Here is a 16,089-nt window from a genome sequence, read left to right on the forward strand (position 1 = left end):
AGCCATGTATCATGTGTGTGTGTGTGCACGTGCACGCTGTGTGTGCGTGTCACCTCGCCAACAGAGTTTGAGAGGGCCTGGACGATCTTCTCATGTGCTGTGGCCACAACGCTTTGCCCATTGATCTCGATGATCCTGTGGCCCACTCGGACCCCCCCTCGCTCTGCGATACCTCCCCGCATTAGACTGCAAATCTAAAGACGAAGCAACACAAAAAAGGGGGCGGGGATCCTTAGAGAAAGTGTTTCCAAGCTAGGAATTTTTTAGTTTACATTGAAGTGATCTTTCCGAAGATTATGGGCTTTCTTGAGTAAACATTTATTCGCAGGCGGAATATTGTCTGAAAAATATGAGACGGGCAAAAGAAAGGTGTTGCTGCCACCTACGATGCCATTCTGCACACTGAATCCCAGCTGGTACTTGAGGTCGGGTCTCTTGATGAGGACAGTAGTAACAGGAGGGCAGCTGACTATGTTCATTTTCACTTGAACCTGATTCTTTAAGCCCTTGAACACACACAAACAAACAAACATACAATTCCATGTTTGGAACAACAAAGAAACTCTCGGTCTGATTTGTGATTGAGCGATGTTTCCGTGTACCTTGATGATTCCCTGACAAGTGGCGAGCGGCAGCCCCACCAGGCTGGTGTTGTTGATGGACATGATCTGGTCTCCGATGCTGAGCTTGCCCGAGCGTGCTGCAGGGCCGCCGTTCATCATGTTGGCTAAGATGACGGTGGGCAGGATGGAGCCCCAGCCCGACTCCACAATCACCACACCGAGGATCTCGCCTTTGCTCTTCTCCAGCTGCAGCTGCGGACGGGAGCAGAGGAGAGGTCAGTCGTTGTCATCCGTGGGGGAAGACAAAGTCCTGATGGGACATTAGCGGCAGTTCATATGCTCATACTTGTCTTTAGTCTAGTCCAGGGACTTTAGACTTAGTTTTTGAAGCATTTTTAGGCTTTTCTGCCTTTCAGCCAGATATCTGACATTTTTGGCAATTCTATAAACACATTATGGTCATTTTCTGCCCCTCTTCCTTTTTTGGGGACATTTTATGGCTATCTTTTGACATTTGTTTCTACCTTTTTACTATCAATTTTCTGACTTTTTTTGGGGCAATTTTGTGTACATTTTATGGTAATTTTCTTCTTTTGTTTTTGGACATTTTATTGTTACTTTTTGAACATTTTCTTTTCTGCCTTTTTTAAAATACATTATGGCAATTGTGTGTACATTATATGGTATTTTGGGGGTTTTCCTCTTTCTTTTTGGACATTTTTATGGTCACTTTTTGTACATGTTTAGGTATTTTTAAAAACGTTTTCATCTATCTTTCATCTCTTTTTCTGACAACTCAAAAGTTTGGATTCTGACATTTATGAATATTCAATTATTAAATAAAACAATCTAAATAATTAATTATTTTAAAGATGATTTTGTCTAAAAATAGTTATAAAATATATATATATTTTTAAACAAACAAACTAATTTCTACAATTTTTTTTTAGAGATCCACGGGGAGCCACAGGAGAAGGACTAAAGAGCCCCATGTGGCTCCGGAGCCGCAGTTTCTTATTCAAACAAAAATCACTGACACTAATGTAGGCTGTAATAAAATTTTGAGAACCTGCATTTGTCAACACTAAAACATTAAACGTGAGATTCACGCATTTCTGTGCAATGTCACGCTCACATGCTAATTTCTTATGCAAAAAAAATGTGCCACTGAAAAAAAACAAAAACAGGTTTTGTCATTGTTACAAAGGGGATGTTGTTTTGGCGCTCTGATTGGACGTTGTTACTGTCAAGTTAAGAGGCCAGTTAGAGTCAATAGAGCTCCGGACGTCCCCTGACTATTCCTGAAATTCATTTCATAATCTGAATGTCATGTAATCAAGTACAGCAATTGATTTAAAAAGATTAGAATAAATATTGTAAAATACAAGCGTGTCCTTTATATCTGCATCTTATAGCCTAAAATAAAACATATGAAGACAACATGAATTGCTCGGGTTGCCTGCCCAAATCATCTCAGTATTAATACAAAATTCAAGGAAATGTAACAATGACAGATGATAATAACAACGCCTTACCCTATACATGTACAGTACAGTATGTTACTTAAGATTGCCATATTGCAAATTACGTAGTCACCCAAACTAAATGGTCACAATGGCTTCCTGCAGTTGTTTACAGCAGAAGATGCATTTAAATAAAGCAAATTGTCCAGGAGGCTTAATTGCTGGCTCATATTGCCTGCAGCTACAAACAAACATGCACATGCTATGTGTATCAGCTGTGTGGAAAATCTCTCTGCTCAAAGAGCAGAAAATGTATCAATGCTTGTAATCCGCCAAAAGCCTCAAGCAAAATTTATGGCAACATCGAGGGCCAAGGAGCAAATACGCTCGTAAAAAAAAAAAGTTGACACACTTTGAGCTCATTTTACAGGATCATCCGCAATATCAGAGTCTTTTAGTGTGTCTGTTTCAAAAACTCATCATAAATTAATTTGTCAGGATGAGTACTGTAGCAAATGACAAGATTATTATTATTAGTAATATTTTTAAATCTTACTCACCTCTTTGCAGTTTTCAGAGTTGGAAAAGTGTATGAGGTCATCGTTGTACATCTCCTGTGTGTTGATGATGTCACTGTACTCCTTTTGACTCAGGTCCTCTGGGTTAATTCCATTGGCTCTCAGGAACTCCTGATAAGCCACACTGAAAGCCTGACCGATGGACTGGGCGATGAGCTGGGCCTGTATATCAAAACATCGGAAAACAAGGTCACCCAGTGGAATTAGTGGTGAGCTGCTATTCCTAGCAGAAAGTAGATCCCAAAAAACATCATCTTGTATTATACAACATATGAAGAAATGAACTGTACTGTACTATGAACTTATTTTTCCTGTACTGCAAACGTGAACACGGAGACAAAGTAGCACACTGCAAGTGGAGCACAAAATGTGTGGGATGCTGCATAAGGGGATTGTATTCTTCCAATATGACTCTCTGCTGACCTTTAATTCCCATCACTAAGATGAGACAGCCTTCCAATGACTGGCACAGATTCTGAGGTGCTGCTGACTGCACTGTGGAACATTGCTTCAATTGCCACGTCCTGCTCTATCTGCTGAAGCAAGACGGGCTGCGGTTCCGAATTTTAAGAAGAATTTGCATGACTTCAACTATTTATTGCCTTTGTCGTAAAGAGAATGAACAAAACTACATTCAAAATAGTAAAGATAATATTGATCATAGCAATATTGCGCACAACGTGACTAACACACATTAGCCATGGATTGATTGGTCAGGTCTGGAGAGTGATCCACAAGGATGATGTAAGAGATTGCGTCATCAATCAATTGCGATGACAGAGGAATGGATAAGCGGAATCATCAGGCAAGCATTACTGGGACCCAGGTTTTCGATTTTCATCCCTACGTACGTACAAATTATCATATACAAGCAAACTTTGTTCAAAGATGTCCGTCTCATTAAATCTAATGTGGCGCAACTGTCAAGAAATGACCAATTTGGGACTTTTAGGTTGTGCTCTATTCAAAGACAGAAAGTTGCATCATCCACGCTTACAAAAAGCCTTTAAAACTTTGCAAAAGCAAATGACTTGCAAATGGGGAAACTCCAAGCCACATGGACAATCAATTGTAGGGTCTTTATTCAACCAAAAGAGGCTCCTGAAAACGCCAAATGGATCAAACAGATTGAACAACTCGACATGCTAAAATGAGACATTTAAGGGTCTAGGCAGGTTTTGATCAGGATTTTGATCCAGACCAAAACTACACTAGGAAAAATGTGCTTGATTTCTAAACAACCAGGAAGAAAATGTGTAAACCAACACATTTGACATCATTTGATTTTCAAGATTACAAGAATCACGAGTTAGATCCAGAGACTCACTTTTATCAAAACATTAAATTGAACTGTGAATACTACTCTGAAGAAAATCTTACTTTTAAAAGGAAAGGTTTTTCGTTGATTAATTTTAGTTGTAGGAGTCTAAACGAAAAGATTACTACCTTCAACATATTCAGCAAAAGTTCAGCGTGATTGCAATCTCGGAGACTTGGCTGAGCGATGATAAAGAATTTCACGATGGATTCGATGGCTATGAAATGTTTGTGCAAAACAGGAACAACAAAAGGGGAGGAGGTGTTGCCCTGTTTGTGATGTCTGACCTTAAATGCAGGATTATTGGTAGTATGACAGCTGTTTTAAATAATTTAATGGACTGTGTAACTATTGAAATTATTATTGAAAGAGCAAAAAAAATTGTTAATAAGTTGTATTTATTAACACCTGGGTCCTGCATTGATCAATTTAATAAGCAGATTACTGAATTATATGAAAAGCAAAATAAGGTGATTTTTGTCTGTGGGGATTTTAACGTTGATTTGCTGAATTCTAACAATCATGTGAAGACTGGAGAATTTGTCAATACAATGTTTAGTTTAAGTTTCTATCCATTCATTTTTAAAGCCTAGCAGAATAACTAAAGATAGTGCAACATTAATTGATAATATTTTTGTAAATGTAATTAAAGGGAAGATAGAAAGTGGATTATTAGTGACTGATGTAAGTGACCATTTACTAGCAAATTGGAAAAAGGTCCATGAAGAGAGAGAAACCAAGGTTAACAAATGGGCTGGAAAAAGCTTGTAAAAAGATAAATAAGCTATATAAGGAATTTATGAAAGATCGAACTAAGGAAAAAGAAGATAAGTATAAGAAATATAAAAACAAGCTCACAACTGTTTTGAGATGTCAAAAGAAGGATTATTATGATTGTTTGTTGCAAAGATATAAAATAAACATGAAAGGAAACCTGGAGTGTTGTGAATGGGCTGATTTTCCAACATATATTGTGAAACATGACAATTCTGTTATTGATGATACAGAGAAGATTGTGAATGAATTTAATGATTTTCTTTGTCATTGTGAGCCCAAATTTGGCAAGAGGGATTGCCGCACGAAGAGATGAAGAAAAAAAGTTTGGTTGTACTTCTTTTTGCAATTCTATGTTTCTTGAAGGGGTCTGTGCTTGAAGTTGTGAGAAAGTTTAAGAACAAAAAAAATCAACTGACTCTAACAAGCTTGATATGTCACTTATAAAATAAGCAACTTTTTATGTAATCGAACCATTAACTTATGTCTGCAATTAATCCTTTGCAACTGTTTTTTTCCCCTGATAAAATGAAAATAGAAAAAGTGATACGTAATGTTTTTTTTTATTAAAATGGTTTGTTTTGGAACAAACTAAGTGATAATATGTTTGGAATGTTTTTGTATATATATATTTTTTTTTTTTATGGGATTGATGGGATAAATAAATAATTAATAAAAGTGGGACGGGTCGGTAAAACCATTGTATATAACTTAAAAACAGTTAGAGTCAGTTATACACAATTTTTTGCTATTTGCAGGCCATCCCTAAATTGCGGGCCTCAACTGTAAATATATTGATCCAAAAAATAATACTAATGCAAATGGAACGTAGCAACACTTTGCTTGTATGAGTTCCGGCCGTGTTATATCTACCCATTTTGCATATATATTGTTACCAGAATACATTGCGTGGTGCAGTTAATGAAGTTAAAAGGACGCTAATCCATGTCATATGTGTTTGTGTTATCAGTATCTGAATGTGTGTCTTATTCAGCACGTTTGTTTCATTTATGTTGGTCGATGTTTTTACTTAATTTTTTTATTTTCTTCAACAAACCATAACTTTAGGTTGTGTGTAAAAATAATGACATCCAGGTCAATTCCGTGTACAAGTTGCATTGCTCAGCTGAGGATTGCTTGTAAAATTGCAAATTTATCTATTTTGATATCTGATTATTTGGGCTGACATTACAATTTTTTTTACGTTACAAGATCATCTCACGCCGTACATTTGACACCCCTGATCCACACCTACAGCATTTTATTTCTAAACAGTGAATAACCCTGAGAACAGAGAAATATATATATATATATATTAAGCATGTTGAGAGAATGTATTGACATAAATATACAGTACACAAGTTCATAGATAACTAGATTTAAAATCAAAAGTTAACAATAGTTTGTTCAGCTATTGTTCAAGTTACTGTAATAATGTATCAATAAAAGGCTGGCAATATATGACTGTCATTATTTATAGCATGTGACAATTTGAAATTTTGGCACAGATTTGAGAAGTTGACATCTTTAATTTGCTTTTACAAGCCACATAAATTGATGAGGCGGGCCGTGAATTTGACACCTTTGATCTATGTGAAAGAAAAAAAAATCAAATCAGAATTTAATATAAATTAATGTATAGGCAACATTCTTGATGTTTGAACAAAACCTTTTATGTCCTTGACCCTGATACAGATCTCTAATGTGGGTGAGTACCGGTATGTGGAGCCATCTTGGCAATGACAAATGTTATTTTCCTGATTTAACAAGCAAGGGTAATAAATGACATCACTTACATCCTCCGACTCAAAAACATGGCATATCATCTTGTACTGCTTCTTGGCCTCGGGCGCCCCAGGTGTGGTTTCAATGCAATCTTGGGAAGCTGTGCGTGACATCCGACGTCTTGCCATGAGTACCACAATGTTTCCAATATCAGCAATGTAGGAGATGGTGCGCAATGCGTTGTCCATCATTGTTTCCTATACACACAGAATCAAAAAGGATGAAATGACACCATGGTGAAAACATAACAATTTGACATAACACACACAGCAAATGTCAACAATATTTAACATAAAACTAATTCAGGTTTGGGTGGAGTTCATTTGAATAAAAACTGATGCATGTGCAATACTCATCCTGCTCACTCAATCTAATAAGGTTTCATAAATACATTCATGATGAAGATGAGTAATTTTCCTGTATTTTTTAAACCGCCCACTTATTACACTATGTATCATTGAATTGTGTATTTGCAGCAAAGATAATCTCCTCATTGGCGGTTTGTGCTGCTTTAATAGATAGCCTCATTAGTACTATTTTTACTTCCCATTTTGGGGTTGTTCTCATTATGTATAACTGTCAAAAAACCCATTTAAGCTGCTTTGTGACATTTAGATTTGAAATAGTTATGTTCTAAAGTGCTTGGACAAATGGGGAATACATTGAAGTGGATGGGTAGATACTGCATTGCCGGATGCTAATACACACAAACACCCTGTGTCTGAAAGCAGACAAATGAATAATCCACGTTCCTTTTTTTCTGCTTAAAAAAATGGAATTGAGTGCAAAAAGAAAAAAAATATTCATGTACTAAGCTCAAGCTACAACCAAATAGCTGGCACTGTACATGGTGAGTCATCCTGCACGCACAGATGTTTGTGAAGCATTTTGGGTATTATGAAGTCTGCTCTAATCCTCTGTCACGTTATAAAATCTGCAGTGGGATTTGAGGAGGAGCTACAACGCTACCTCTTTACTCTCTACTTGATTGAGTGTACCCAACGTTCCTTCTGGGGGGGAAATAAAGCACTGGATAAACGGACAAACCTGTGAGTCTGCATTGAGGACCTTGATCCTCTGAGTGGAGATGAATAGATCCACTTCAGTGAGGGTTTGAGCATCTCCATCTTGGTTCTGGAGAAAATGAAGTATGCAGAAGTTACATCACTCGCGTCGGTCATTCACAACTGCCTGTGAAAAACATTTTCAATCAGAGGTAGCAAATCCAAAATAAAAATAATCCAAATAGTACCTGGGGTTAAGGCAAATTGTGGCAGGGTTTTAACCTTCCGCCTAAATTAAATAATACAGCATTTTTAAGATCAGAGGTGGCAAATCCAGGTCCAGAAAGTAAAAACCCTGCCACAGTTTGGCTTTAGCCCCAGGTGCTAGCTAGCTCGCTAGCAGATAAACCACCGCTGATCTTAACAATGCTGTATTATTTAATTTAGGTGGAAGCTTCACACCGAACAAAAGTATGCATGTTAAGGAAAACTGTGGACACTTTAAAAGCAGAAAATGAAATGGTAGTCTAGCTCTACAAGCCGCCCATGTGTGATTTGGGTCCACAACAGACCTTCCCCAGTGTCAGTTATGATAGCTTCCAGCATTCTCTTACCTTAGTAGTAGCAATATGCATCATGAGCGGAATTTACCCAAAGCATTTAATGAGGTTAAAGTGCTCCAAAGTGTTGAATAATAATAATAAAATACAACATGCATTCAATGTGTGCTATAATTTCAGGTTTATGAAAATTTAAATTTAACCCTGGTGTTGTTTTGGTGTGATTTTGTACTGGCTCAAATCAAACTACTATAAATCAACTATTTTTGATTGTAAATACAAATCAAAGAAAAATTGGTTAGTGATTGTTTTTTTATTTTTATTTTGAAGCATGCAGACTGTGCTAAGGGGGGAAAATGGGCAACTATTCAATGAAATCAGAAATGACAGAAGACATACAAGGCATTGATGAAAAGGCACTACAGTCCAAAAAAACGCCCAAATTAAAAGGGAAAAAAATATATAAAAAAGGTGAGCGAGGATGGAAGCGGCCAAGATGTTTTCTTTTTGCTGCGTTTATTACACACCGCTTTTTTCTTGATTTTGGCAGCCTTCTGTACCCTCTGGCAGGCGGGTGGCCAGGCAGGAGTTTGGACGAGACAAGGTCAGCGGATATGGGAGCACAAAAACAGGGGAGGGAAGGAAATAACGGAGGTAAATAAAGGGTAGGACAACAAAGTCCCAAACCAAAAACAGCTGTGCTATAGCATTTCTCAGAAAAGTTTTGTGCGTGTGCATGTGTGTGTGGGGAGGTAGCATAAGCACAGCCATTTTGGTTATCAAATATGAGTAAAAAAAAAAAGCCAAGTGTAATAATTGCCTTTTTTTACCCATAAACACAGCATTTAAACAAACATGCAAACAAAATGAATTGTAACTCTTAATACATAAGGAAAAATTTAAAAAGAAAAGAAAAATCTGTTAAAGATTGTTTAATTATTGCTTGTTAGCATCACTTTCTCCAATGAAATAAACCCTACACAAAATAACCATCAAACACACAGAGACAGGGGAGCACATAAAGCCTGGAAAGAGGATTTCAACGAGATGCTTCAACTTGTTCTCTGGGCAGATTAAAAAAACAAAAAAACACCTTCAAGGTTGGGTCACCTTCTTTGGAATGAAACTGGTTAGAGCACCATGGAGGAAGTTCTAGTTTTATTACTGTTGCTGAGTTTTTCCTTGGTTTAAATCCAATCCTCGTCTGACTACATTTGACAGGAAGGGCCTGAATTCAATTCTTGTAACAATTAGACCCTTTTTTATTATTCCTTTCACCATCTACCAATAACCAGAATTCTTTGCTAAAGTGGCCTTTTGCCCAGGATTCCACTATTCCACATGTATGAACACTGTTACCAACAAGAAGAAAGCAATCTTCTTTTTTTTTTTTTGTAAAGTTGCCCCCTCCTTGATTTGCTCTTTCCACAGCTTCTCTGCTTTGGGGAAGCTTAGCAGGGAGGAGACAGACAGCGGGAAGGAGTGAGTGAGGATAAAGCCACATAAATATTACATCAAACGGTGAGTACCAGGCAGAAAAGAGCTGCATAAATAACCTACAAAGGCTTTGGTACAATTTACACTTGATTTCTTTAAGCTCAGTGTGGCACACATACACACAGTTGAGTGCATTATGTGAATCAGCATAATGAAAAGTATGCTTGTTGAATATATAAACACAAACCCCAATCCCAATGAAGTTGGGGCATTGTGTAAAATGTAAATAAAATCTACTATTTGCAAATACTTTTTAACCTCTATTATATTGAGTACACTAAAAAGACAATATTTCATGTTCAAACTGATAAACTTTACTTTCTTTCTTTGTCTTTTTTAATAAATTTCTTAGCATTCCCTTATTTTGAATTTGAGTCCTGCAACACTCTCCAGAAAGCTCAGACAGGGCCATGATTTCCACGGTATTGCATCACTTTTTCCTTTATCAACACTCAACAAGTGTTAAGGTTCTGAGGACGCTAATTGCTCAACAGTCCGGGGTCTCCGTTATCATACTTCACTGCACTTCATAATGCATCACACATTTTTATTGGGAGACAGGTCTGGACTGCAGGCAGACCAGTCCAGTACTCAGACTATTTATACTACAAAGCCAAGCTGTTGCATCACATGCAAAATGTGGCTTGGTATTATCTTGCTGAAATAAGCAGTGGTGTATGTTGCTCCAAAATTTGTATGTACCTTTCAGATGTGAAAGTTACCCATGCAAAGGGCACTAACGTATAGGGCTGTAAGAGACCCAGTGTGCACAACAAAGACATGGTTGACATTTAATGGTGAATGGTGATATTACAACTTAAAACTGCAGTTGACCCCTGCATATTAATAGTTGGGCACATGCAGATTTTTCTATTTGCACGTTGGATTTTTTTCCCATTTAAATGTTTTTTTTTTCTACAGGTGTCAGACGATTAAAATTTAGAATCGTAATTAATCGTATGACTTCAATAGTTAACTCACAATTAATCACAAATTTTATATCTGTTCTAAATGTACAATAAAATGTTTCATACTCTGGCTAACAAAAGTGGGGAAAAAATGTTAATACAAATATGACTGCATCTTTTCGTAATTAGTGCAGTTTAAATTAAAAAGATGTACTGTACTGTAAAAAAACGAGTGTGATATTGATTAAATGACTTAACTTGTGTTGTGGTCATTTTTCTGCCACTAGGTGGCATAATTGTATTTGTAAGACGATGACAGCTCAGTGCATTTTTCTTTTCATATTAAGAGCTATCTCATCTTTAACATGACGTGACTTGTGAAATTCTGCACATTTTTTGAATTGTATAATGCAACTTGACCCCAGTCTCAAATATATGCATTATTATAAAATTTATTAGACTACTGCTAAATTTGGACTTGGACGTGTCTGCTACGTTGCAACTGGAATTCCCCCAGTACACGCTTTCCAAGTAAGGGGCGGTCATTAATCGTGCGTTAAAAAAAAAAAAAATAGTGGCGTTAAAGGAACTTTAAATTTACTCAAAATTAATGCACTAATCTTGACACCCCTATTTTTTCACATTTGGGATACCCCACCCCCTGTTTTGTATTTAACGATGAAAGGTGTATCGTTTATTTTTTTTAAAGAATATTGTTTATTCAATATTGTTTTTTATTTCCCCCCGCCATATTTTATCAAGGTTTTTTTTTATCAAGGTGTCGCAGGTTCCACGCAGCATACTGGCCATTAGTTGTCCATCCCTGGTCCAAATCATTGCTCTTATGGTAGCTGTTTGCCGTGAATTTACCTATCTTTTTGTGTATAGTTAAAAAAAAAAAGCCCTTTTTACTGGTACAAAGAAAATAGTCCAATTACTACAGAATGTTATTTTTTGTGTTGTATTCTGTTCTTTTTAGTACCTTAACCCTGCTGACTGCCTCCTGGGCTTGCATCATGCGGATGTTCTTTGAAGGGTTCCTCTCAGACAGCAGCTGAGTGGATCCCAGGTAGTTAGCAGCAAAGATGATTCCATCAATCAGATCTTCTGGCTCACAGGGTCCTGGGACTTCACCAGGGAGAAAGGAGGAGTATTACTTAGAAGCCATCAGGAGGGACTGACACGGTTTGGTGTGGGTGTGGTGAAACGGAGCCAAGCACACTACGGCGATAGAACAATAACAGATTGTGTGAGCAATGAGATGGCCACTGGCTGGGAGCTGATGGAGGCGTGATGTGCGAGGAAGCTTGGGCTACGATTAATCTGTCTGTGATACGTCGATGCGGACAAGCCAGCCACTCTGGGACATGTTGCACCGTCACAATCCGAGGAAATAGACAGGCAGCTAAGCCCCTCACTCATCATTTGGCCGAACATCTGTCAGCAGGCAGGGAAAGAGCACAGAAGGAGCACAAGCAGGCCTGATGTGGGATAGAATGGAGGTGGCGCTCAGTGCCTCCCCTTACGATTGCTTTATTTTAACGTCAACATACAGAAGGTGTACACACAAATGAACTACTAGTACTTACCATCAACAAAGCTGGGGAACGATGTCACTTTTTTGGTGGTCTTGAAAACAAAAACAATACAGTGTTATGGTGCCATACAATGTATTGTTGAGATATACTGAGCGAAAACTACTTTAGTGAATGTCACAGGGTCGGGCTGCAGTACAAAAAGGATTGATGATACAGTAAAGTAAATAGTGGTCATGCTGCACTGTTCGTTTGTCAGATTTGTGGGGGAGGGGGAAATCGCTCATTTGTTGATAAAAAGTGAAATTTGGTGTAAACATAGAACAAGCCCTGTAGAAAAAAATTCAGCTAGGGCCGTTGCAGATTTGACTGTTGGCCCATGTGGCATTCTCCGAAATCGCCGCCAGAAATGTCATATTTCTTAATATCTGAACGTTCGCTTTACCTACAATGCTGCTAAAGATGTATAAAAATAGGCTTTTAAGGACAATAACTCCAGTAGAACCATGTACTATATCGTATATGCCACTAAAAACAGCTTTTGTGATTTGTATCAGGCTATTAGCGCAAACATATACCTGGTATTCCAGCCACAGATCAACATAATTCTATGCAATGCTGTAGATTCTGCAGGACCATTGTGCTACTGTTGCGTGTGGAAAAGAAGGCCGGGCACCAGGCACCTCCTTGGGCCACTTGTAGCGGGGCCCAAGGTCGAAGGCCCAAGGTCGAAGGCCCAAGGTCGAAGGCCCAAGGTCGAAGGCCCAAGGTCGAAGGCCCAAGGTCGGGCTACCAAACCTCCAGATCTAGCAGGCAGATCGAGGTCATGAGCCCCTGGGAGCATGGTAGGGGCTCCAGGTGCATTGTGCGATGCCAATGTACTGACTTGGACGGTAAGACTGAGATTGATTTTTTCCTGTTGCACTCAGCAGCACTACAGTCGCAAAGTACAGAAAATGTGATAAGTATTACAACCTTATAGCTTATCACTTTGCACGCCATTGTAATTACTAACAATAACATTATTTTTCACTGACCAAACAAAATGTTTTTTACAGGGCTGTCAAAATTAACGTTTTAACTCTGTACATTAATTTTAATTCATTAAAGCTTAAAAAAAAATATAACTCAGTGTAGCCAAACTTGGAGGAGTCGCTGGCAGGAAGAGGAATAAACATGGACCACTGTAGGTAGTTTTACTTTCTGATTTACTTGCTTGAGGCTTGATGGAGAACTCGTGCTTTGCAGAGCCAAATTCAAATATCATATTAGTTGTACGCCTTTGGCGTAACATCCCAGAGCAAAATTCCCCGCTCCATTTACCTCGACGGGCCTCGCAAACCAATGCTGCTGGAGCGTGGTACTCGTGAGCAGAACTAAACCTGTCAGCGATAAGGTCTGGAAATTGTTTGTTTGAGTCCATTTTGATCCTTTTGTTTAACAGTTGTATTTTACAGGAGAAGTATTCTATTCAAGGATTAAAGAAAGCTAATAGAACAGTCTTTGAGTCTAAATGTACTTTCTATTTGATGATTTTACATTATTTCCTAGATTTTATTTCAGTAAATATCTGTTACAAGCTTTGAAGAAAAAAGTAGAAGCGCAAAGGTAGAAAAATGTAATTAATCGTGAATAGTTATGGTAAATTGTGTGATTAATAAGTTAAAACATTTAATGGTTTGCCAGCACTGGTTTATTAATATAAAGTTGGTGTGTATTCTGTTATTTTTCAGGAGTCTATTAATCAGGAATGACCAATAATACAGCAACTGAGCTCATGTGACCTGCTATTATTCCAATGTGTCCCAGTGATATGGATAGGCCTCACATTGGCTTTTCTGTAATATTTATGTTTTGATACACAAAGCTAAACTATAGATGGACTGCAAACCAAAGAATACAATCTTATGTTGGCCATATTGAAAAATGCCTGCCATTTGGGTCAGGGGTCAAATCTGCAATGACCCTATTTCTAGAACTATTCTTCTGCGTCTGTTATGTGCCAAATTTCATGCTTTTATCATCTCCCGAGCAACTCTTTGAAAAGTTGGACCCATCTGCCTTACTATAAGCTCACGAGCAATGTGAAGTGGGTGTAGAAAAAGTACAATTAAATAATCCCGCACACATTTCTGTGGAAGCGAGATAAACATACATACGATAAAGAAGGGAGAAGAAATGCTTTGAGCTGTGGTATGATTACGATTCAGTTTATTCCTACAGGATATAACCTGCTCACTGATAACTACCAAGGACAAAAGCAGGACCGCCATCTTTTTACTGTAAATACAAAATCAGGCACTTATGAGGAAGCCACCAAAAGCACAGGACGTGTTAGGTGTCATTTCAAAAATGATTCCTTTATAAAGTGACACACACACCTGTTGTTTCATCAAAAGAGCAATACTTGTAGTTTTAAGGGGACTTGACAATTTGACAAATGTGCAAAAGGATCAGCGAACACAGCAACAGGGTACACATCTTACGTCTGGCACGTTGTTGTTCTCCAAGGGAACGTTCAGGTCAGAGCGCTGCTGTTTTCTTGGCTGCTCTGCACCATTGTTCACCTGGCAGGTCAACACAGACAAACAGGTTGGAAAAAGAATAAAGAACAACAGGACACAATAACAGGAGCTAGCAAGATAGAATTTACAACACATCTGCATAGAATTTCAAGCGATATCAAACTATAAAGTCTGACAAAGAAGTGACTCATGATTATGTTGCCTTTCATTTGCCCTACACTCAGGTTTGTATTTTGTCTCAGCTCCCAGCAAATACGTGGTTATAAGCAGATCAGCGAGCACACAATTACACACGGAGAGGATTATCTTTACTCCCCGGGATACATCCATCTCGCTATGCACTACTGCTTATTAACATTCTACCATTACTGGCACAAATGAGCTTCTTGCCAATAAACCTGCTCCCTACCGGGAAGCCAGAGATAAAAAGTGGAAATGTGACATTCAACAGCGCAGGAAATGTTGTCGAGCAAATGGAGCTGAAATTAATCTGTACATATATGACATGGGTGCCCTTCTTTGCAAAATGAGAGCTAAAGAGTATTCAGCATGTTCTGTAACTCAGTTGGGCAAACAGCTGCTAATGAGATTTGTATTATTCACTGGGACGGGATGCTAAAATCATGTTGCGCCACAAAACTATACACATACTGTACCAAAAACCCTGTACAGTAGTTACACACTTCCACTTGTGATATTTTCAGCATTTACATAATGAAGGCAACCATTTAATGAAATGTTTGCTTTATTCCTCATGAAAGAACATATACAATTTTGGTAAGTGAATTTTTTTCCCTATACATTAGAAATATGATGATAGTCTTCACAGGAGTAAAATTGGATTCATTTATTAATTTTTGTGAAGAATCAACACCAAGTGGGACACAATCATGAAGTGGAATGAAATTTTTATGATATATATCTATATATATATATATATATATATATATATATATATATAGAGAGAGATAGAGAGAGAGAGAGAGAGAGAGAGAGAGAGAGATATTTAGGTATAGTAGAATATGAGAAAATATTGAAGTGGCTGGGGAGAGGGAAGTCTTGGCTTCCCTGCTAAAGCTATTGCCCCCGCAACCTGACCTAAGCGGTAGATGATGGATGTATGGATGCATTTATTTATATTATTATTATTTATATTTATATTATAACATTCACAAAAACAAAAACATAGCATTTTCTCAAATACCACAGAGTTTTGACTTGCGCATGCAATTTCATGCATTTGGCCTATATTGTACCAATACATTTATAAATTAAATAAGTAAACAATAAACATTGCATATTCATAATTTTTATCTGATGAGAGTGCGGGAACATATCACCCCCATCCTACACTCACTACACTGGCTTCCCATCTCAGCCAGAATTTAATATAAGGTTTCTCTCCTCACTCACAAATGTATTCACGGCAAAGAATACATCCCCCCCGTATCTGTCAGAGCTCCTTGCCCCAATTATCCCAAGACGATCCCTTCGCTCCTCAAATACCTACCGTCTCCTCCCACCCAGGACCAAGACCCGCACAATGGGCGACCGGGCCTTCTGCTCTACTGCTCCACGC

At 38.0% G+C, this 16,089-nt stretch overlaps 1 protein-coding gene across 3 annotated transcripts in view; it reads right to left on the minus strand.

Annotated features, from left to right (window-relative positions):
* apba2b (amyloid beta (A4) precursor protein-binding, family A, member 2b) overlaps positions 1 to 16,089 on the minus strand; it is a 44,162-nt gene that overhangs the window by 2,056 nt on the left and 26,017 nt on the right. For 2 of the 3 annotated variants that reach the window (XM_077563438.1, XM_077563439.1), the window contains exons 4-13: positions 14,472 to 14,552; positions 12,040 to 12,079; positions 11,433 to 11,578; positions 8,573 to 8,608; positions 7,529 to 7,615; positions 6,493 to 6,678; positions 2,587 to 2,766; positions 603 to 815; positions 387 to 506; positions 54 to 194 (exon numbers count right to left, since the gene is read on the minus strand). In XM_077563438.1, coding sequence (XP_077419564.1) covers positions 54 to 194; positions 387 to 506; positions 603 to 815; positions 2,587 to 2,766; positions 6,493 to 6,678; positions 7,529 to 7,615; positions 8,573 to 8,608; positions 11,433 to 11,578; positions 12,040 to 12,079; positions 14,472 to 14,552 — 1,230 coding nt within the window. The remainder of the gene's footprint in view (positions 1 to 53; positions 195 to 386; positions 507 to 602; positions 816 to 2,586; positions 2,767 to 6,492; positions 6,679 to 7,528; positions 7,616 to 8,572; positions 8,609 to 11,432; positions 11,579 to 12,039; positions 12,080 to 14,471; positions 14,553 to 16,089) is intronic. The other variant, XM_077563440.1, reaches the window with a different exon arrangement.

This window comes from Vanacampus margaritifer, chromosome 4, assembly GCF_051991255.1.
Source record: "Vanacampus margaritifer isolate UIUO_Vmar chromosome 4, RoL_Vmar_1.0, whole genome shotgun sequence".
NCBI lineage: Eukaryota > Metazoa > Chordata > Actinopteri > Syngnathiformes > Syngnathidae > Vanacampus > Vanacampus margaritifer.